The 24,561-nt window shown below is 43.0% G+C and overlaps 1 protein-coding gene across 1 annotated transcript in view; it reads right to left on the reverse strand.

Moving 5' to 3' along the window:
• Positions 1–23,037, reverse strand: part of ALDH5A1 (aldehyde dehydrogenase 5 family member A1) — a 38,878-nt gene extending 15,841 nt beyond the window's left edge. Inside the window, exons 1-6 of the mRNA XM_017878551.1 lie at positions 22,459–23,037; positions 15,320–15,403; positions 14,510–14,680; positions 12,962–13,078; positions 6,608–6,751; positions 1,327–1,470 (exon numbers count right to left, since the gene is read on the reverse strand). Of these exons, the coding sequence (XP_017734040.1) occupies positions 1,327–1,470; positions 6,608–6,751; positions 12,962–13,078; positions 14,510–14,680; positions 15,320–15,403; positions 22,459–22,812 (1,014 nt within the window). The 5' untranslated portion in view covers positions 22,813–23,037. The remainder of the gene's footprint in view (positions 1–1,326; positions 1,471–6,607; positions 6,752–12,961; positions 13,079–14,509; positions 14,681–15,319; positions 15,404–22,458) is intronic.
• Positions 23,038–24,561: the final 1,524 nt, after the last annotated feature.

Below are 24,561 nucleotides of genomic sequence, written 5' to 3' on the forward strand. Positions count from 1 at the left end.
AATAAATAAATAAATAAATAAATAAAATAAAAAATAAAAACGTAGAGACAGTCTCACTCTGTTGCCCAGGCTGGTCTCCAACTCCTGGGCTCAAGTGATCCTCCTGCCTTGGCCTCCCAAAATGCTGGGATTACAGTTGTGAGCCACCATACCTGTCCCCAAGTTGTAGCCTTATAGTGTTACTGAGGTAACATATATTGACATTTTGTGTTTATGAAGGAAAATATACCTATTTCTGACAAAACCAAGCTTATTTAGGTTATGTGGAAGGGAAAATCTTAATTACCAAAGGCCAAAGCAAGGATGAAAATTATTTGATAGAGAATATCACACAACATTTCATAGTTTTTTTACAATATAACCTTTTGGGGATATTTACTCTGTTTCTAGAATGCATTTAAAATTACATATTGATGGTACTTTTAAGATGAAATGCTTAAGAATATTTAAGAAGGCAGGATCCTGGCAGTAGCTTGGATAGAACTGGAAGACAGGATCCTTGGCTCAGAGTCCCAGCTCCTCAGCAGATCTGACACTGTGGCCCGAATATGTCTGATCTCAAGTCACTTTTTCTTTCTAGAGTTTCATTTCCTTATCTGTAAAATGCAACGTTTTGTAGAGCTGATAACTGTGAAGGTCGCTGACAGATCAAATATTCCAGGATTTCCTAGGAAGACATGAGCTCAGGCCTCTGGTCTCCCAGGACAACCCAGTTACTCCTCCAAAACACTGCTGGTGTGGGCCTGTGCCCTGTAGAGGGCACCTCTGATGCTCCCTCCATCTCGGGACAGCGAGGCCCCACTGGGTCATAGCAGGCAGCAGGGTTTTGAGTTTTTCCAGCCACCACCCTCCTCAACATTTTCTTACTTTCTTTCCCTTGGCCTCAGAGACCCCAGTTGTTCAAGGCCGTTCTGTGTCTGAGGAGATGATTATATTTGTTCAGTAGAAAAGAAGTCAATGAAAGAAAACTATAAAAATAACCAGATTAAAAGGGTAGGGGAAAGAAGAAAACAGAGAACAATTTGACTAAAGGACATCTGCTGTTCAGAAAATTGTTTGAAGCCAGGGACTGCAACTTATTTTGTGGGGGGGGGCCCTCTGAGCCTAGTATAGTCCCTGGTTAAAAAAAAAAAAAGTAAGGCATATACTAAATATTTGCTGAAGGAGTCAATGAATAAAGAATGAATAGTGGAAGGAACCCAAAAGTAGTTTCCTTCTGGGATTTAAGGCAGTAGAGGTGGTGGGATCTTTGTAACACACACACACACACACACACATTCACATGCACACACACACACACAACCTGAAATACTCTTCAGCACTCACCTGTCCAGTGTTCCTAAATTTAGATGCCAGGGCCCCTGCTACAGCCTGGTCCACATTGGCACTGTCAAATACTATAAATGGAGCAAGGCCTCCCAGCTCCATGGAGACCCTTTTCACAGAGTTTGCTGCATGGTGCAACAGGATCTGTGAGCAGAGGAGAGAATGCTGTGAGCACAGAAATCCACTACCAGGATTGTTAAGCCTTTGTTTAAAAAAATTACCAAGCAGTGAAAAAAGCAAGGTGCACAGTGGTGTACATGGGATAACTCTTTGCATAAGAAAAGGGAGAAATGACAACATGTATTTAGATTTACTTGTATTTGATAAAGAAACATTGGGAAGAGGCTGGGTGTGGTAGTGTGCACCTGTAATCCCAGCACTTTAAGAGGCTGAAGTGGGAGGATTACTTGAGGCCAGGGGTTCCAGACCAGCCTGGGCAACATAGTGAGACTCCATTTCAAAAATTAAATAAATAAATAAATTAGTAAAATAAACATTGAGACGACAAGACACAAAAAGTCATTACTTATAGAAAGAGGGAGGGAGTCAGGGTTGGGGTGAGGGTGAGACTTGTCATGGTAAACATTAATACTGTCTTAATTTTTGAACCATATAAGTAAGTATATTATCTATCCAAAACAATTATATGATGGGCTTAAAAATCATAGAGATAAGGTAATAAAATCACCTAGAATCCCACAATCCATAGCTTACACTGATAACATTTTAAAGTACATCCATTTAGAATTTAGCCATGCAGGTTCATGTACATGTACATCTAAAAAAAAAAAAACACAGGATGGTATAATTATATAATTAAACAGTTTTGTAACCTGCTTTATCTTCCCAATGAATCACATATTTGGGACGTCTATCTTAAAGTTTTCATAACATTTTATACCTTGCTCCTTTAATGTAACACTATAATGTGAAGATCCTCTTATGTCAGCACATATGTTTCTGGAACTTTGTCTATTTATTATTATTATTATCATCGAGATGGAGTCTTGCTCTGTTGCCCAGGCTGTAGTGCAGTTGTGCAATCTCCAGTTACTGCAACCTCCATCTTCTGGGTTCCAGCGATTCTTCTGCCTCAGCCTCTTGAGTGCTGGGATTACAGACATGTGCCACCACACTTGGCTAATTTTTGTATTTTTAGTAGAGATGGGGTTTTGCCATGTTGGCCAGGCTGGTCTTAAACTCCTGACCTCAAGTGATCTGTCTGCCTCAGCCTCTCAAAGTGCTGGGATTATATGTGTGAGCCACTGTGCCCGGCCTAGAACATTCCTTTAGATGCGTACATCGTATTCTACTGCAGAGCTATTCTGTAATTTATTTATTCAGGCCCCATCTGTTGGACATTTAGGTTGTTTCCATCCTTGCTGTTAAAAAAATGCTGTGGATTGCACCACTGCACTCCAGCCTGGGCAACAGAGCAAGACTCTATCTCAAAAAAACAAACAAAACAAAACAAAATGCTGTGATTATTCTGTCAGGATGAACATGTAGAATTGCTAGCTCAATGTATAATTGTAAGGCTTTTGGTACATATAGTTATTCTAGTTTAAATATCCAGTAAGAGATTTCATAGCCTAAGAAGCTGCTCAGGGATGTTTAAATGACTAATTAAGGAGAGTAGGTCTTTGTCTAGTCATGGCTGCAGGGAAGATGGGACCACACTTGAGACGGTTCGAGTGAAACAGACCGTGTTCACAAGCTCAAGGTGGCTCCAGCGTTGCCCCAAGTGTTGCACATTCTGAGGTCATGAGTTTTGTGACAGGGTTCTTGGTAAAAACACAGAATGGCTGGAAAGCTGGGCCTGTATGGGTCCTGTGTATGTGTCCGTATGTTAATATTCCAGCTATCAAATGGTAGTAACAATCTTCTCTGAAACATTACTGTTCAACAAAGTAGTTCAAGTTTTAAGACTACACATAATTCTTTACTGGATGCAACATAACCATTTAAAATTTTTTTTTATGTTTTATTGTAAAATTTTAAGAAATGTCATTGACTGTTCCTGGATTTGCTTCAGTGCAAAATGATTCTCACTGTTGCGTCACTCCATTTTGTCTCCACCTGGCCTTGAGCATAGGTCCTGTCTCTGGTGTCTGTCCCTCCACCTGCGCTGGCTCTGTGTCCTCTGACAGTGTCCTCTCCCCACTCAGTCTCTGCTTTTCCAGGAAGGCGGCTTGCCCTGGCCACTGGGTATGGTATAAACTCCTGTGATGTCTTAATGAATCTTTTCGGCTCCAGTTCCCATGGGCTGACCTCAGGGCCTCAGCTTCCAAAGACAACATGTGATTGGCCCGGCCTACCTTTCTTTCTTTATCTTTTTTTTTTGAGTTTAGGAGCGGAAGTTTAATAGGCATAAGAGAGAGAAAGAAACAGAAAGGAAAACAGCTCTCTGTCTCCTCTAGTGAAGGAGAGGGGACTTCCGAGAGGAAAAGGTCCTGACCCAGCCCACCCTTCTATGCCAGGCTACTTGTCCTAGATCACTGGCCAGCCCACAATTTACATTTCGCTCAAGTTAATGACCACTCATGGTTCAGTTCTCTGAACAGAGGAAGAGACAAGGTATCATGTGCTTTAAAACCTGGCTGCTGTCTTCTCAGTGGGGTCCTGGGAGGGGTGGCCCCCCTAGAAAGAAGCAAGGGCAGGGCAGGCATCCCTAGAACAGGCTCGCTGTGTATGCCTCAGTTACAAGAAAAGGTTCTCCACCCCAGGACCAGCAGCTGAGCCACTAATCTCTGAAGACCAGCTCAGCAGAGGTGCTTGCTATATGCATTAATTACCCTTTTAGCTATATTTGTCACATTTCCCATTCAGTCACTTGAGGTCCATCACTGTCCTAGGTAAAGAGGAGCAAAGCTGGACTTGGCAGGGTCATGGCTGATATTTTCCTGGAGCCCTGTTAGATGAGGATAGTTTGCTGAGAAAACTGAGTTGCTGCCCTTCGCCCAGTATCCTGGGAATTTCTCTGGCTTGAACGACGAAGGATTTATAACGCTTTCTCCCAGGCTTCCCTTTTTTCTAACTACTTCGTAGTAACATTTGAATCCTTCTGCAGGTAAGTTTGCATTGTAAGACCCACTGATCAGGGCATAGCAGTTTATGGATCTAAAAATTCCCATTCCTATTATGAATGAATGGTAGGATTCCAAAGCACTACTCCCGGAGTATGAGTTTATAGCATGACAAAAGTGATTATGATTGGGAGGCATTAAAATTACATTATTCCAGCCAGGCACACTGGCTCACACCTATAATCCCAGCACTTTGGGTGGCCCCTAAGGAGGGAGGATCACTTGAGGCCAGGAGTTCCAGATCAGCCTGGCCAACATGGCAAAACCCCATCTCTACAGAAAATACAAAAATTAACCAGGTGTAGTGGCACATGCCTGTAATCCTAGCTACTCAAGAGTCTGAGGCATGAGAATCACTTTGAACCCAGGAAGTGGAGGTTACAGTGAGCCGAGAGCACGCCACTGCACTCCAGCCTGGGTGACAGGGCAACTGTCTCAAAAAAAAAAAAATAAATAAATTAAATTATTCCCTCTTGCTTCTCATGGTTTCTAAAATGACCACGGATGCACAAAATTTTTGAAATTAGACTTTTTAATTTTTATTATTTTTTGAGGCAGGGTCTCACTCCTATTGCCTAGGCTGGAGTACAGTGACATGATCACAACTCACCACAGCCCCGACCTCCCAGGCTCAGGTGATCCTCTCACCTCAGCCTCCCAAGTAGCTGGGACTACAGGTGTGTGCCACTAAGCCTAGCTAATTTTATTTTTTTTGTAGAGACAGGGTTTCACCATGTTGTCTAGGTTAGTCTTGAACTCCTTGGGCTCAAGCAATCCTCCTGCCTTGGCCTCTCAAAGTGTGAGGATTACAGGTGTCAGCCAGCACACCTGGGCAGGCAGATTTATATTATTTTTTATCTGTTATGTGTTTATGGACATGAATACTATGAGTACAGATACATATATGTGTATATGTATATGTAAACTGGTAGAAAAAAAGCACACCATCTGAAGAGAGAAACACCATAAACAAAAACTTTTGTTATACCTTGATTTTTTCTCTTTTGGACATTTTAAAATTATTTATTATTTTTTAATTTTTTAATTTTTTTTTTTTTTTTTTTTGAGACGGAGCCTCGCTCTGTCACCCAGGCTGTAGTGCAGTGGCGCGATCTCAGCTCACCTCACTGCAAGCTCTGCCTCCCGGGTTCACGCCATTCTCCCGCCTCAGCCTCCCAAGTAGCTGGGACTATAGGCACCCACCACCACGCCAGCTAATGTTTTGTATTTTTAGTACAGACGAGGTTTCACCTTGTTAGCCAGGATGGTCTTGATCTCCTGACCTTGTGTTCCGCCCACCTCAGCCTCCCAGTGTTGGGATTACAGGCATGAGCCACCACACCTGGCCCTCTTTTGGACATTTAAAAGGATAAATAAACATCTACTTACAGGCACACACATTAAGTTTTCAGCAAAGAACATTTCATCATTTAAGGGAAAAAAAACTCAGAGAAAAAGACCTTGTCAATTATCTAAGTACTTTTAGACTAAACACAATTTTGTTCAATTCAAAACATCCATTTCAACATTAATTGTGTGTTTCTGGAATCTCTAATTCCACATTATTGAAAGAAACCTGCATTCCAGAATTGAAAAAAATACAAGGGAGAACTTTCACCCACTTCACATACAACAAGTATTGTAAAAATAATGGGACCCTCACTACCCCAATTTCTTTGGTTTTGTCAAGCAGGAACCTATGTCATGCCATAAAGAACTGTCTAAAATACCTCCAGAGGGTGGTCAGATTACTTTATTCAACCAACAGACCTTTTTTTTTTGAAACAGAGTCTTGCTCTGTCACCCAGTCTGGAGTGCAGTGGCACAATCTCGGCTCACTGCAACCTCCACCTCCCGGGTTCAAGTGATTCTCATGCCTCAGTCACCTGAGTACCTGGGATTACAGGCGTGCACCACCACCCCTGGTTAACTGTTGTACCTTCTGTAGAGACAGGGTTTCACCATGTTGGACAGGCTGGTCTTGAACTCCTGGCCTCAAGTGATCTGCCCACCTCAGCCTCCCAAAGTGCTGGAATTACAGGCATGAGCCACTGTGCTTGGCCTGTGACAGAGCTTTTAACACTGTGCTGGAAATCCTTCCAAAATTGGTGATCAGGATGAAATAGTATTTTTATAACCTATCAAGATAAAATATTAGAAAGATATTTGTTTTCTTTGAAACTTGAGTCACATACCTTTCCTGTAGTTGTTGAACCAGTAAAGGAAATTTTGGACACCAGGGGATCAGTACAAATTGCCTCCCCTACTTCCTTGGCATTCTTTCGAGAACAGGGAATAACATTGTATACACCTGGAGGAATTCCAGCCTGGCTTGCAAGCTACAAACAGAAACAGCAAACATGTGGCAACAATTTACTAAACTGAAAAAAAAGAAAAGAAAAGAGAAATAAATCATTCAAGGCTACTATGAATACCTTTACTGGCATAAACTAGAAAACCTAGAGGAGATGGATAAATTCCTGGAAATATACAAGCCTCCTAGCTTAAATCAGGAAGAACAAGATACCCCAAACAGACCAATAACAAGCAGCAAGACTGAAATGGTAATAAAACAATTACCAACCAAAAAAAGTTCAGGACCAGACAGATTCACAGCAGAATTCTACCAGGCATTCAAAGAAGAATTGGTACCAATCCTGTTGACACTATTCCACAAGATAGAGAAAGAGGGAATCCTCCCTAAATCATTCTATGAAGCCAGTATTGCCCTGGCTTCATAGGAAGGACATAACCAAGGAAAGGACATAACCCAAAAAGAAAACTACAGACCAATACCTCTGTTGGACATAGATGCAAAATCGCTTAACAAAATACTAGCTAACCAAATCCAACAACACATCAAAAAGATAATCCACCATGATCATATTTTGCGTTTCAAATACCCCCAGGAAAATTGGCAGGGGATGGTTTTTTTTTTTTTTTTTTTTTTTTAACCCATAAATGCCTAAAGTCAAGTAAATGTGGATTTTATACCAACAATAAACAGAATTTTTTTAATAAACCAAAGAAAAAAATCACAAATGATTCCAAAATCTCAAAAAATAAGAAATTTGCAAGAAAAAAAAGCCTTTTTCCCAACAAATAACAAGCAATCCCTTTTTTTTAATTGATTTAAAAACCCCAAGGCCAAAATTGGGTTTTATGTACCAAGGGGAACAATAAACCCTTTTCCAATTTGTTAATAAAAGTTAAATTCCTAAATGACAAACCCACAGCCCAACCATAAATACCTGAAATGTAAAAAGGTTTTTTTGAAAAGCAAATTCCCCTTTTGAAAGAAAACTGGGAAAACAAAAGAAAGACAAAAAAGGAAATGGCCCACTCTCAAAAAACCACTTCTTCTTTTTCTTTCAAAACAATAAGTCACTTGGAAGTCCTAGCCAGAGCAAAAATCAAGACAAGAAGAAAAGAAAATAAAGGGGCAAAAATCAAATCAACAAAGTCAAACTGTTGCTGTTTGTTGACGATATGATTGTTCACCTAGAAAACCCTAAAGACTCCTCCAGGAAGCTCCTAGAACTGATAAAAGAATTCAGCAAAGTTTCCAGAGACAAAGTTAACGTATACAAATCAGTAGCTATTCTATACACCAACAGCAACCAAGCTGAGAATCAAATCAAGAATTCAACCCCTTTTATAACAGCTGCAAAAAGAAATATGTATAAAATACTTAGGAATATATCTAACCAACGAGATGAAAGACCTCTACAAGGAAAACTACAAAACACTGCTGGAAGAAATCATAGACAACACAAACAAATGGAAACACATCCCATGCTCATGGATGGGTAGAATAAATATTGTGAAAATGACCATACTGCCAAAAGCAATCTACAAATTCAATGCAATTCCCATCAAAATACCTCGGTTATTCTTCACAGAACTAGAAAAAACAATCCTAAAATCTAAATGCAACCAAAAAAGAGCCTGCATAGCCAAAGCAAGACTAAGCAAAAGGAACAAATCTGGAGGCATCACATTACCTGATTTCAACTATAAGACCATAATCACCCAAACAGCATGGTATTGGTATAAAAATAGGCACATAGACCAATGGAACCAGAAATAAAGAGAACCCAGAAATAAAGCCAAATACTTAACAGCCAACTGATCTTTGACAAAGTAAACAAAACATAAAGTGAAGAAAGGACACCCTATTCAGCAAATTGTGCTGAGATAATTGGCAAGCCACATGTAGGAGAATAAAACTGGATCCTCATCTCTCACCTTATACAAAAATAAACTCAAGATGAATCAAGGACTTAAATCTAAGACCTGAAACTATAAAAATTCTAGAAGATAGCATTGGAAAAACCCTTCCAGACACTGGCCTAGGCAAGGATTTCATGACCAAGAACCCAAAAGCAAATGCAACTAAAATTCAAAGATAAATAGCTGGGACTTAATTAAACTAAAGAGCTTTTGCATGGCAAAAGGAACAGTCAGCAGAGTAAACAGACAACCCACAGAGCAGGAGAAAGTCTTCACAATCTATACATCTGACAAAGGACTAATATCCAGAATCTACAACAAACTCAAACAAATTAGCAAGAAAAAAACAAACAATCCCATCAAAAAGTGGGCTAAGGACATGAATGAATAGACAATTCTCAAAAGAAGATATACATATGTCCCACAAACATATGAAAAAATGCTCAGCATCACTAATGATCAAGGAAATGCAAATCAAAACCACAGTGCAATACCACCTTACTCCTACAAGGTTGGCCATAGTCAAAAAATTAAAAAATAATAGATGTTGGCATGGATGTGGTGAACAGGGAACATTTCTACATTGCTGGTGGGAATGTAAACTAGTACAACTACTATGGAAAACAGTGTGGAGATTCCTTAAAGAACTAAAAGGAGAACCACCATTTGATCCAGCAATCCCACTACTGGGTATCTACCCAGAGGAAAAGAAGTCATTATGTAAAAAAGATACTTGCACATGCATGTTTATGGCAGCACAATTCACAATTGCAAAAACGTGGAACCAGCCCAAATGCCCATCAATCAACGAGTGGATAAACTGTATCCTATGTTGTTTATACATAGGATGGAATACTACTCAGCCATAAAAAGGAATGAGTTAATGGCATTCGCAGCAGGCTGGATGAGATTGGAGACTATTATTCTTTTTTTATTTTGAGACGGAGTCTTGCTCTGTCACCCAGCTGGAGTGCAGTGGCATGATATTGGCTCACTGCAACCTCTGCCTCCCAGTTCAAGCGATTCTCCTGCCTCAGCCTCCCGAGTAGCAGGGACTACAGGCACGTGCCACCACGCCCAGCTAAGTTTTGTATTTTTAGTAGAAACAGGGTTTCATTGTGTTGGCCAGGATGGTCTCGATCTCTTGACCTTGTGATCCACCCACCTCAGCCTCCCAAAGTGCTGGGATTACAGGCGTCAGCCACTGCACCTGGCCTGGAGACTATTATTCTAAGTTAAGTAACTCAGGAATGGAAAACTAAACATAATATGTTCTCACTCATAAGTGGGAGCTAAGCTGTGAGGAAGCAAAGGCATAAGAATGACACAATGGACTTTGGAGACTCAGGGAGAAAGGGTGGGAAGGGGGCAAGGGATAAAAGACTACAAATTGTGTGCAGTGTATACTGCTCAGGTGATGGGTACACCAAAATCTCACAAATCACCACTAAAGAACTTAATCATGTTAACCAAATACCACCTGTTCCCCAATAATCAATGGAAATGAAAATTAAAAAATAAAATAAAATCAGACATTTTGTACCCAGAAAAAAAAGAAAGCTACTTTTAAAAATTAGGGAAAAGATGAAAAAGATAAAAGAGAAAGTGACAAAAAAGATTCAACTCATGGATAATAGGAGTCCCTAAAGGAGTAAAACCAAACCAGTGGTGAGGAACAAATCCTGAAAACTTGATAGAGATATAAAACAAAAAGGCTGGAAACTACATACTGAAAGAGCACACTGCATACCTAGAGTATGGACTCAAAGCAATCATCACAAAGACATATTCTGGTGACATTACTGGTCTTTAAAGATAAAGGGGGAAAAAAACCAAATCGAACCCTTTTGTGGATCTAGGCAAAAAAAAAAAAAAAAAAAAAAAAAAACAAAACAAGTTGTACTGTCTGAATTTTCAAGAGCAACACTTTATATCAGAAGAAAATAGAGAATATAGTTAAGATAATCAAGTAAAAAAAAATGTGAGCCAAGGATTTTATACCTAGCAAAACTGATTTATAAGCACAATAGGCCCAGACTACTGACAACATTTAAGAAGGGAAAATATTATTCCCACGAGCCCTTCCTAAGGAATCTACTACAGACTGAGGTTCGGATCACCAAATGTCTAGAGAGACACTGACATAAGCACTGGTGGTGAGCATAAACATAAACAGCTGCTTGTTGAACTAAGTCTAAAGGAGGGTTAAACTGGAGAGAATAGAGCATGGAATGGTTGTAGTCTTGGGAACGCAGGTACAGTGTAACTTTTAAAATACAGAGAAATGTTTATAGCCAAGGTGGATTAAGGAGACAAGACAACTAAATGTAATGTGATATCCTGGACCAGATCCTGAAACAGAAAAAAGGAGTCTAGGTATAGACTAATAAAATCTGAGAATGGATTTTAAAGTATGGGCTTTAGTTAATAACAGTGTATCACTATTCATTCATTAATTGTAACAAATATACTATACTAATGTAAGCTGCTAGTAATAGGAGAAATTGAGTGTAGGATATGTGGGAAAATACCCCATCTCTGCGATTTTTTCTGTAAATGTAAAACTATTCTAAAATAAAAGTTTATTACTAAAAATGAGAATGGAAAGAGAAAATACCAAAAAAGTAAACTATTTTCAATAGGCACATTGGTGATATTAAAATTAATATTTTTAAAAAATAAAATTAATATTCAGAAGCTGTTGTTCTGTGTAATAAGTACATATGGAATATTAATTTAGTCATTTCCTGAGTCTTTAGAAACCAGGAAAGAGGCCAGGTGCGATGGCTCATGCCTGTAATCCCAGCACTTTGGGAGGCTAAGGTGGGTGGATCATGAGGTCAGGAGTTCAAGACCAGTCTGGCCAAATGGGGAAACCCCCGTCTCTACTAAAAATACAAAAATTAGCTGGGTGTGGTGGTGGGCATCTGTAATCCCAGCTACTCGGGAGGCTGAGGCAGAGAATTGCTTGAACCTAGGAGGCAGAGGTTGCCGTGAGCCGAGAGAGCGCACTGCACTCCAGCCTGGGTGACAGAGCAAGACTCTGTCTCAAAAAAAAAAAAAAAGAAACCAGGAAAGAAAGAGATGCAGATATAATATAAAAGAAGTTAAGTAAAAAGCCTACAGGACTGAATTTGAATTGGAAGTTTCTGTAGGAATTTCTGTAGCATTTTATTGCGTATATACATGTGTGTACACATATATGTATATCTCCTAGCCCTGCCCACTGGAAAGGCCTACAAACAGTGATAGGGTAGGTGGTTTTAGGTGTTATGGGGGAAAAAGCAAAGCAGAGAAGGGGATCAGGAGCATCAGAGTGTGAGGTTGTGATTTATTTTTGAGACAGTCTCACTCTGTCGCCCAGGCTGTAGTGCAGTGACACGATCTCAGCTCACTGCAATCTCTGCCCCCAGGGTTCAAGCGATTCTCCCGCCTCAGCCTCCTGAGTCGCTGGGATTACAGGCACGTGCCACCGCGCCCAGCTACTTTTGTATTTTTAGTAGAGACAGGGTTTCAGCATGTTGGCCAGGCTGGTCTCGAACTCCTGACCTCAAGTGATCTTCCCGCCTCAGCCTCCCAAAGTTCTGGGATTATAGGCATGAGCCACCACACCCAGCCAAGTTGTGATTTTTAGACAGGGTGGCCATGGAAGGCCTCCCTGGGAGGGTGGCATTTGAGTGAAGACGTGAAGAAGCAAGTCATAGGGGTATCTGGGGGAGAGCGCTCCAGACAGAGGGAAAGTACAAAGTTTGAGTGGAGGGCAAGGCTGGTGGGGTCTGGAAAGCGGCAGGCGCCAGAGTGGTCCAAGCAGATGAATGAAGAGTGAGGAGCTCCAGTGTGATGGACAAGGTCAGAGGCATACTGGGGGGTGGGAAGTGACATCTTATAGGACCTTGAAAGCCACTAAGGAATCTGGACTCTGAGTGACACAAGAGGCCACTTGAGGTTTTCAAACAAAAAAATAAGATCTAATGGAATGCAGGTTGAACTAGAAATGGGAATGGTAAATAAGAAGTTTCCTAAATGTGAGAAACATCCATGTTTAAGTGTCTATTTCATGAAGATGATGGATAGATACCATTTTTACAGTAGGCTGAAAATACATGGCCTGCAGATGTCAGAAAATCCCTCATCCATTTTTTTCCCCAAAAGAGCTACAGCTGACTTAAAATAATTGCCAGTAGATTAAAACACAACACCATGCATCAGGAGACATAAGCAAAGAAGTAGCCTCCAAAATTGTTTCTTTCTGTCCAAGATAAACATTAATTTTTGGACTTTGTCTGCTTTGTACAAACACAGGGAGAGTGGCTCACCTCAGCCAGGGCCAGGGCGGAGAAGGGCGTGTCTTCGGCAGGCTTCACCACCACGGTACAGCCGGCTGCCACGGCGGCCCCCACCTTCCGGGTGATCATGGCACTGGGGAAATTCCACTGGGGTTAGAAGAGCAGAGGAAGTATATGAGAGGAAGGACCGCCTCATTAGTGCAAAGGAAGGTAGGTTGGGAAGTCAGTGAACAAATTCCATTGCACAACTGATTGACAAACCCGTTTGGCTGCACAGGTGAGCTCTCAGAACACCTGACCCCCTGCCAACTTGAGGGACTCTGAGATAAAGGCTCATGAAGATAGGAAATATTTTTGAAATTTAACACAGTAAAAAATGAGTTAGACCAGGGGCCTGCCAACTTTTTCTGTGAAGGGCCAAATCGTAAATCTTTTAGGCTTTGTAGAATGTATAGTTTCTATGGCAATTACTCAACTCTGCAGCTGTATTGTGAAAACCACCACAGATAGTAGGTGCATGAATGGGTGTGACTGTGTCCCAATAAAACTTTATTTACAAACATAGGTAGTGGGCTGGATTTGGCTTGAGGCCCATGGGAGTAAATATTAGCAATGGTTTTGAAAATGGCAGATGATTTATTACTTCCTTCCACATACATATTTATAGATGCCTATAGACATACCTATAATAACGGTATTTTATTTTGAAAAACTCTATTATATAGTACTTACTCTGGATCAGGTATTTTTCTAAGTACTTCAAAATTAAAATTAATTAAATCCTTATCACAACCCAATGAGGTTGATATTAACCTCATTTGCAAGTTCGAGAAAACGGAGACAGTGCAGTTAAGTAATTTGGCCATGGTTGCACAGTTAGTAAATAGTGACCTTCAAGTCAAACCTAGTCCATCTAGGCGATCAGGGGGATTCTGTCAGTAACTATGCCGAGCAGGAAAAGCACAGACGTCTCGAGACCAGCTGACAGATACAGGAGAGAAGTTAACACGGGACCCAGTAGAAGGCAGGACCCAGAGGGAAAGCTGGGTGTTCCACAAATATACTGCAGCCCCATCCAGGCAGATGTGATACCTTATTTCTTAGCCTTTTTATCTCTAGAACCTGGCCCAATGCCTGCTGGTGGGTCCACACATGCTTTGCTATTGATGATAACCATCAAGGAAGCATAACACTTTTTTCCAAACTATGGCAAGTTTAAAAATGTGTCATATCTTAAGTCTTTTTAAAAATGATAAATACCGGAAGATCTTTTCAGAGGTGCTAGGCAATGACAGGAAGAAGCCTCCAGGCCAAGTCAGAAGAGCCCCTGGGTCCTCCTGCGGCGCATCCCACTTTTGCAGGCATTAGAAATGCATCCTTCCACTCATTGCCACCACACCTAACATCATCAGAGGACCAGGAAACACACTTCTACATCCAGCAAAAGCATCAGGAAACCAGGAACAGGTGACAAAACTAACAGGATAAGCACACCTGCTCAGGCGGAAGAATGAATTCTTTCCCAACTCCCTATCCAATCTCCCACCCTAGGATCTTGCTGATCTCACTGTCACCTACCGGGGTGATGACTGCAGCCACGCCTACGGGCTGCTTGAGGACCAGGGCCCGCTTGTCCTTTGCTGGGGTGTAGATAATGTCTCCATAAACACGGCGGGCTTCCTCAGAGAACCACTCTAGGAAAAAGGCGGAATAGAAAATTTCTCCATGTGCCTCCTTCAGTGGCTTTCCCTAAATTAAATCAGAAAAGAACCCACATATTACCTTCTGATAATAAAAGCATGGCTCTGTGTTCCTAAATTCTTCAAGGTGCAAGAAGAGTAGAAAAGTCTCCTACAACGATAGCCATAGAGTGGGGAAAATTTCTGACTTTGAGTTTTAAAAAGCAGAATTACAATGATGACTGTATCACCCTAAACCACAAGAGTCATTTGCATTCTCACTACGTTTACAAATTAGGAAAATTTTCCTCCCTTCAATATCTTCTAAGTGTTGCAACCATGATATAAAATAATTTATTATATCTATGGAAGAAGTATTGGTATATTTAAAATGTACAAAACAATATTAAAAAACAACCAAAACAGTACCATGGAAAAAAACATCAGAATGGTGAAAGAGCAGTTATGCATATAGTTGCAAATAAAATCTATTTTTGGATACTATTAAAGAATAAACTAGAACATACAAATTTTATTTTAGCAAATCTAAGTACCCTGGCACAATAATGATTTGGTATTTGATCAGTAGAGAAGGAACCACATATTCTTTAGCTACAGCCAGCAGTGATGGGAAGTCAGGGGCTTCCCCAAGTTTAGTAAGAATTCCTGGAGAATTTCTCAGTGCACCAAGTCAGATCCCTGAACTTACACTTTCAGCTGTGATTATTCTGGCAAGGTCATCCTTATTTTGTATCATTAAATTGTACCACTTTCGAAGTAATGAACTCCTCTCCTGCAAAAGAAATAAGAAGGCAGAAAAGTAATAAAATGCCAAGTGTAACACAGAATGCTAAATAAAATTCAATATCCTCAACTATTAGCTGTATGGTCTCATTCTCCTTGACTGTGATGGTTAATTTTATGTGTAAATTTGACTGGGTTCAAGGAGCCCCAGATAGCTGGTAAAACATTAATTCTGGGTATGTCTGTAAACGTTTTCGGAAGAGATTAGCATTTGAATCAGGAGACTGAATAAAGAAGATTTGACTTCATAAATTCACGTGGGTATCATCCAATCTGCTGAGGACCTGAAAAGAACAAAGTGGCAGAGGAAGAGCAAATTCACTCTCTGCATGAGCTAGGACATCCATTTCCTCCTGTTGCCAGACACCAGACATTGGCATTCCTGGTACTCAGGGTTTTGGACCCAGACTAGAACTCAGATTGGACATATCAGCTTTCTTGGGTCTCCAGCTTGCAGATAGCAGAGGATGGGACTTCTTAGCATCCACAATCACCTGAGCCAGTCCTTTATAAGAAGTCTCTTCCTATATATCTATGATTCCATATACATATCTATAACATCGGTTCTTACAGAACACTGGTTCTATTTTTCGGACAACCCTGAGTAAGATGCTTGGGGAAACATACATTGACCTTCTGTTTTTTTGTTTGTTTTGGAGACAGGGTCTGGGCTTGGACAATGAGAAGCACACAAACTAAAAAAAAATTAAAAATTTAAAAAAATTTTAAAAAAGAGATAGGGTTTTGTTCTGTAACTCAGGCTGAAGTGCAGTGGTATCATCATACCTCACTGCAACCTCTGCTTCCTTGGTTCTAGTGATCCTCCCAGCTCAGCCTACTGAGTAGCTGGGACCACAGGCACACACCACCATGCCCAGCTATTTTTTTTCTTTGAATTCATCTGTATCTGTTACAACTTTAAGCAGAATGTGACTCGGGCACTACATTTCCATCCACAATACTGGCTCTGAGTTATTTTTGGACAGCTTTATGATACGCTTAGGTAGGCTTGTAGCTTTGCTTCTCAAACAATACTTTTCTTTGGAAAATAATCCCTGTGGAGAGTTCCTTCCATCAAGTTGCTTCAGTTTAACCTATTTCTAGAGGACTAGTACATGCAGAATTGGCAACTACAGGGGATAAAAATTTCAAACAGTAGATCCTACAAGATGTAACAAATACTTTTTTTCTAAACATCAAGGTATAGCTCAAGAACACTTCGATAGCAAGATTTGGTCTACTAAGGAATCCAGCTTGATAGCTAAACACTTAGACCACAAAGTTAACATCATGTTATATACATCTTATAATGATTACCTTGATCTGTTAAAATAAGCCAATGTGAAACTAAAAAAGCATTACTAGCTCTGCTTTAGTGCCTAAGGTATCACAGCATCACTTAGAAGTAGAAAGAAATCTTATCTTCCTCTTAAAGTAGTTGTTGTCATGCCATACAGACTTTTCATGCTAACAGGAGCTACAGGATGATCATGCTCAGCTAATTAAAAAGAATTTTCTTTTGTACAGACAAGGTCTCACTATATTGCTCATGCTAAATGACCCTTCTTTGATGAGTAATAGAGATCCAATTTCAAGTTGCATCTAAAGAGGTATACTGGGTCACAAATTATAAAAGAGAAAATAAGTTTTGTGGAAACAGCTATTATTGCTTATGGTACATAAGAACAACTTTAATTTTACCATACAAAGGTAGAGTTCCTTACTTTATTATTATTATTTTAGATAGGGTCTTGATCTGACGCCCAGGTTGGAGTGCGGTGGCGCAATCATAGCTCACTGCAACCTCACACTCCTGGCTTTAAGTGATCCTCCTGTCTTGGCCTCCCAAAGTGCAGAGATGATCATTGTGAGCCACCGTGCCTGGCCCATTCTACTTTCTGTCTCTATGAATTTGACAACTCTAGGTACCGCATATAAGTAGAATCATACAGCATTTGCCCTTTTGTGACTGGCTCATTTTACTCAGCATAATGTCTTCAAGTATTGTTCCCTATTATAATGGCTCACTGGCAACCTGGATTTGTCCCAGAGACTGACATATAGACAGGGGCATGCATGAGGCATAAGAAAGGGTTTTACACACTTAAGAAGAGGGCCCAGGCACAACAACACGAATGCACTTAATACCACTGAAATGTACACTTAAAAATGGTTAAAATGGGCCGGGCGCGGTGGCTCTCATGCCTGTAATCCCAGCACTTTGGGAGGCTGAGGTGGGCAGATCATGAGGTCAGGAGATCGAGACCATCCTGGCTAACATGGTGAAACTCCATACCTACTAAAAAATAAAAAAAAAAAAAAATTAGCCGGGCATGGTGGCGGGCGCCTGTAGTGTCAACTACTCAGGAGGCTGAGGTAGGAGAATGGCGTGAACCCGGGACACGGAGCTTGCATTGAGCTGAGTCGGCGCCACTACACTCCAGCCTGGGCAACAAAGCAAGACTCCGTCTCAAAAAAAAAAAAAAAAAAAAAGGTTACAATGGTAAATGTTATGTTACGCATATCCTGACATAATTTAAAAAATTCCAATGAACAAAAAACAGATAAAGGGATACACTGGATTATTAACAATATTATGGGACCAGGTGTGGCGGCTCATGCCCATAATCACAACACTTTGGAAGGCCAAGGAGGGAGGGTTGCTTGTGGCCAGGAGTTTGACACTAGTTTGGGCAATGTGGTGAGATCCGTCTCTACACATACACACAAATTATCTGGGTGTGGTGGTGCATGCCTGTGGTCCCAGCTACTCAGAAGGCTGGGGTGGGAGAATTGCTTGGGCCTGTGGGTTCAAGGCTGCAGTGAGCCATGATAGCATCACTGCATTCCAGCCTGGGCAACGGAGCAAGACCCTGTCAAAAAAAAAAAAAAAGAAAAGAAAAAAGGAAGAAATCATTTCAAAAAAAAAAATTAATTCATTCACATAAAATCACTTTAAAAAAGAAAACGAGGAAGGCCTAGAGAATCTAAGCGACCTGGGTTGCCATTAAGGCACTCTAAAGACAGAGCTGCCCAGGCTCTAGCTTCCCACATCTGCACAGGTGTATCCAAAGCCAAGAAGAACTTTCGCTTTTTGTTTTTTGAGACAGAGTCTTACTCTGTCACCCAGGCTGGAGTGCAGTGGTGCCATCTCGGCTCACTGCAACCAACCTCCACCTCCTGGGCTCAAGCAATTTTCATGCCTCAGCCTCTTGAGTAGCTGGGATTACATACAGGTGCATGCCACAATGCCTGGCTAATTTATTTATTTCCTTCCTTCCTTCCTTTTTTTTTTTTTGAGACAGAGTCTTGCTCTGTCCCCCAGGCTAGAGTGCAGTTGGCATGATTTCGGTTCACTGCAAACTCTGCCTCCCGGGTTCAAGCAATTTTCCCTGGCTCAGCCTCCTGAGTAGCTGGGATCACAGGTGCCCGCCACCACACCCAGCTAATTTTTGTATTTTTTAGTAGAGATGGGGTTTGCCATTTTGGTCAGGCTGGACTTGAACTCCTGACCTCAAGTGATCCACCTGCCTTGGCCTCCCAAAGTGCTGGGATTACAAGTGTGAGCCACTACGCCTGGCCAATTTTTGTATTTTTAGTAGATACAGTGTTTCACCACGTTGGACAGGCTGGTCTTGAACTCCTGACCTCAGGTGATCCACCAGCCTTGGCCTCCCAAAGTGCTGGGATTATAGGTGTGAACCACCATGCCCAGCCTGAACCCCTCCTTTCAAAAAGGAAGTTTCCCTGAGAAGATCCAAGCCCTTGTAAGATGGAAGCTGACATCACTGTAATGTTCAAGGGGCACAGACATTAGGATGGGCGGTGTGATCTGAACACAGGATGATGCTGCTAGTATCAGCAAGAGGTCCCAACACCAGCCCTGCAGCTGCCAAACAATCACTGACTGAGTAGAAGGTTTTCCAGACCCCTGCAGTGTAACACCATTGTATGGTAGCCTTGATCTTCGTGGGGCCTTGTGGGACTCCAGAATGATGCTAGGGGAACCAGAGCTCAGGCCCTGGTCCACTCCTTTCCTGTGATCTCACCAATCCCATCGCTTTAAGTATATATGCAGTACACACAGGTATGAATTTCACATTTACATTTCTGGCCCAGGGCTCGCTCTCAAACCTCAGACTCATATATCCAACTGCCTACTTTATATCCTCACTTGCGTGTGAACCGACATCTCAGACTCAATACGTCTAAAACTGAACTCTGATGTCTCACCCTAATGCTGTTCCATTCAGCTATCCTCATTCTTCCAACTGCTCAGGCCAAAAGCCTCAGAGTCATCACTAACTTCTCTCTTCACCTACTTCCCATATAATGATCCATCAGAAAATCCAGTGGGCTCTACCTTCAAAATACATCCTTTATGGGATAACTCTTCACTTTGTCCACTGCTACCACCCTGGTTCAAGTCACCATGGCCTCCCACCTAAATCCATGTAACAACCTCCTAACCTGTCTCTCTGCTTCCGCAACTCTTTATCAATTCTCAGTACTGTGGTTAAAGTGGACTTTCAAAATGTAAATCAGATCATATCTCTGCTTAAAACCCTGACACGGTTCCCCCTTTACTCAAAGCAAAAACCAAGTCCTTAGAATAACTCACAGGTCCTATATGCTCCACCCTCTCCTCCCCTTCTCTGTATGACCTCCTCTGATACAACTCTTTCCCTTTGCTCAGTCCACACGGGCCTCCTCACTGTTCTGCAAATGTGTCAGCCATGCTTCTGACTTTGGCTGTGGCTGAACGTCCTTATGAGAGGTGAAGCCATCTGGACTGGGTCCAATGGGGACTTGGAAAACTTTTCTGTCTGACAAGAGGATTGTAAAATGCACCAATCAGCACTCTGTAAAACGCACCAATCAGCACCCTGTAGCTAGCAAGAGAATTATAAAATGCACCAATCAGCGCTCTGGAGCTAGCAAAGGGATTGTAAAATGCACCAATCAGCGCTCTGTAAAAACACACCAATCAGCACTCTGTAGCTAGCAAGAGGATTGTAAAATACACCAATGAGCGCTCTGTAAAATGCACCAATCAGCACTCTGTAAAACGCACCAATCAGCAGGATCCTAAAAGTAGCCAATTGCAGGGAGGATTGAAAAAAGGGTATTCTGATAGGACATAAACGGAACATGGGAGGGGATAAATAAGGCAATAAAAGTTGGCCACCCCCACCCCCAGCAGCAACAACCTGCTTGGGTCCCCATCCACGCTGTGGAAGCTTTCTTCTTTCACTCTTCACAAATCTTGCTACCGCTCACTCTTTGGGTCCATGCCATCTTTAAGAGCTATAACACTCATCGCAAAGGTCCGCGGCTCCATTCTTGAAGTCAGTGAGGTCACAAACGCACCGGCAGGAACCAACTCTGGACACACTTACTTCCTTTGGCCTTTGTATCTCATGTCCTCAATGAGATCTACCCTGATGTCATGGGCTGAACAGTGCTCCCCACAAAATTGACATGTTGAAGTACTAACCCCCCAGTATCTCAGAATGTGAGTGTATTTGGAGATAGAGTCTTTAAAAAGGGAATTAAGTTATGATGAGGTCATTCTGGTAGGCCCCAATCCAATCTGACTCTTGTTTTTAAAAGAAAAAATTACGACACACACACACACACACAGAGGAAAGACCATGTGGAGACATACAGAGAAGATTCATTCATATATCCAACTGCTTACTTTACATCCTCACTTGGATGTGAACAGACAACTCAGACTCAATGAACCTAAAACCGAGCTCTGACGAGATACAAAGACAAAACTGAGCTCTCTGCAAGCCAAGGAGAGAGGCCTTAGAAGAAACCAACCCTGACAACACCTTGATCTGGGGTTTCTACCCTCCAGAGCTGTAAAATGAGAAATGTCTGTTGTTCAGGCCACCCAGTCTGTGGTACTTTGCTATGGGAGCCCTAGCAAAGGAATACACCTGGCCACACTATTGATGCTGCATCTTGCCCCTTCCCTCTGGCCCGGATCCTCTTCTGCTTCTACCTCTTTTCCCATATTGCACTCAGCACCTCTCACATACTTATTTCCTTAGATATTATGTTTGTTGTTTAGAGTTCTGATCTCTCTTCTGCTCCCCTTCCACCCCATGTAAGCTCCATAAAGGCACAATCTTTCTTTCGTTTACTGATGTATCCCAAACACCTCCAACAGTGCAGGGCATAGAGCAGGTGCTCAGTAAACAGCTGATGGATGATAAGTGCTAACACTATCTCTTGTATGCGTAGGGATCACTGGATGCATTCCTTCAGAGGGAGAGCTTTGAAGGACAGGGTAAAAAAATTCACTGCGTTGACTCCAGGTTTAATAATATAATACTTGAAGGAAGAAGAAACTTTCTTAGTTTTATCCTTACTCGATTCTGCCCCATTTAATGGCCCTCCACCCCTTACTCCCAATTCTCCAGTGTTCTCTATGCAATGGCCAATAGCAGCATTTATCCATTTAGGCTGAAAACCTGGAGAACGGTCCTGGACTTCTCCCTTCCCCTGCACAAAACCCAGATCTTTCTAAAGCTGTCTCCGTTCCCGATTCCATGATTCTGGCCCAGGGCCCTCACTACCAGCCTTCTTATGGGCCGCTGTAGCAGCCTCCCGCGTGGGCTTCCTGCAGCTGCGGAGGTATTTCAGATACTCTGAAGGGCCACACGTGCTCTCACTTCCCTAACATCCCTCCCCTTTCTCCCCGCCCCTCCACGGTTAGGCTTGTTGATCATAAAACGCAGCAGCTCGCTTGCATTAGGCGCGCGTGTTATGCCTCCCCTACCGGGCAGTGCATACACTTCAAGAGGCTTGAGGGCAGGGGCCGTGTCCCTAGCGCCCGGCACAAAATGGAAGCTCCAAACTTATTTATTGGTCGTCTCCCTTCTTGTTGCTCTGACTTTCCGCCTTGTATACGCCGGGGAACTGAGCACAGGAGGGAGGCGACGCGGTTGGTTTCGCGTTGGGGCAAAGCCCCCTCTGCTCCCTGCCGTGTTCCCCGGCCATCTCTGGCCCGCTGCACCCAGGCGCTCTCACCTTGGCCGAGACCTCCCTCCAGCTGCAGAAAGCCTCGTAGGCAGCGCGCACGGCGGCGCGGGCCTCTGACACCCCGCAATCGGCTACCATGCCCAGGGCAGCGCCGCTGGCCGGGTCTTGCACGGGGAAGGTGGCGGCGGCCGGGAGCCAACGGCCGCCCACGAAGCTGTCGGTGCGCAGCAGCGCCGCAGAGAGGCCCGCCAGGCCCCCAGCGTAGCCGCGGAGCTGGGCCGGGCCGGGCGCAGGCCCGGGGGCAGGCACCAGGCCGCCGGCGCGGGGGTGGAGGCGGCAGCCTGGAAACGTCGACCCGAGGCGCCGGGCCCCGCAGCTCCGCAACCAAAAGCAGGTCGCCATGGCCCGGGCAGCGACAGCGACACGAAACAGGCAAACGGACGCGCGCGCACGGGAACGCAGGGGTCGCGGGGAAGCAAAAGGAGCGAGGAGGCGCCAGAGACGCGCGGGGAAAGCCGGAGAGCTGGCGGAAGGTTGCAGAGCCACAGAGCAGCGCCCTCTCTCCGCGCCTTTCTCGCTGCACCGCCGCGCCGCCCTCTGCACCTTGCCCTGAGCGCCGCACGGCTTCCCTCCTGGGGAAGGTTTGGGATGGGGGATGGAGAAGGCTCTCTGGTAGATGCACCTGCGGACTGCTGTCACCTTTTCACTTTTCGGGTGCTCATTTTTCACTAACTGCTCCTGAGCCCCCAACCGCTGCTAGAGACCCACTGTCTCCCCTTAGCATCCCCCAAATTCGGCATCCCCGGAATTTGTGCGCGGTCTATGGATGCGCTGGTGCCTGCCCTAAATGCCAAGGCCATGATCACGCTTCTTCATCGTTGTAGCTCTTAGGATTAGATTGGGAGCGATGGTTCTCAGAGGGGTCGAAGTGTGACCCCGCGTTCTGCTGCCTGCCTGCTTTTCTGGGTGTGTGTCTAGGCATTCTCCTGCGGGCGCACCCGATAAATAACAGCGCCTTGGAAATAAACAGAGTAGGATCCAAACTCAGTCTGTTGCCGACAAGCTGCGTGACCGACAGGTTAACCTTAGTCCAGTCACTTATAAAATAGAACCGTATCTACCCCATAGGTTTGTTGTGAGATAACGTAAAATGCTCATTACAGTTGCTACATTAAATTCAATAGTGTTCAAAGTCATACTAGCTACCCTAGTCAAACCACTAGTAAGATTAAAGTTGGGCCACCAACTAGTAAATGGAAGCATTTGTCCAAATCGAATCAACCAAGGTATAAGTATTGAGCATACTATCCGACCAAGGTATTTGAGCAGCTTTAAACAACATTCTTCATCTGCTCAAAAATTAGACTTGAGCTTAAGACTCTGAAAGCAGCAGGGAAGCTTAAAACCTAAGGAGGATACAACTAAAAATAGTAGGCGTATGCTGGGAATTTGTGGGTGCAAATGAAGCCCAGCCCTATGCTTTGATTTTAGGTTACTAGTCTCAACATATCTCCCTTTCTCAACTCCTACAGCGTTGAGAGTATCTTGCTAGCTTTCACCTTTTTCTAGGACATTTGCAAAATGCTGAGGCAGTAACTTTAAATTTTGACTTTGTGTTTTGCTGAGTCAGATCCATTGAGTTTTGAGCCAGTCACATATGGCAGAAGTGGTAACAGCAGAGTTTAATCAATTTCACACTATTTTGTTCTGTATTTTATTGCAGGAACTGGGGAGACCCAGAGAGTCCTAATAGGGATGTTGGCCAGTAGGTATCACAGTTGGGGCTGGGAGCTGGCGTGTTTACATCTCCTGCCTGCAGAGGGAGTGTTTGTTTGTTTTTGGTAGTGGTTGTTGTTTTTTGTTTGTTTTGTTCTTGTGAGACCAACAGACTCATTCTGTCGCCCAGGTGGAGTGCAGTGGTGTGATTTCAGCTCCCTGCAACTTCTGCCTCTCGGGTTCAAGCGATTCTCCTGCCTCAGCCTCCCGAGTAGATGGGGCTACCGGTGTGTGTCACCAAGCCCAGCTAATTTTTGTATTTTTAGTAGAGACAGGTTTTCACCACGTTGACCAGGCTGGTCTTGAACTCCTGACCACAAGTGATCCGCTCTCCTTGGCCTCCCAAAGTGCTGGGATTACAGGATAGTCCATTTC

Source organism: Rhinopithecus bieti, unplaced genomic scaffold (assembly GCF_001698545.2).
Source record: "Rhinopithecus bieti isolate Rb0 unplaced genomic scaffold, ASM169854v2 scaffold_11110, whole genome shotgun sequence".
Classification (NCBI taxonomy): domain Eukaryota; kingdom Metazoa; phylum Chordata; class Mammalia; order Primates; family Cercopithecidae; genus Rhinopithecus; species Rhinopithecus bieti.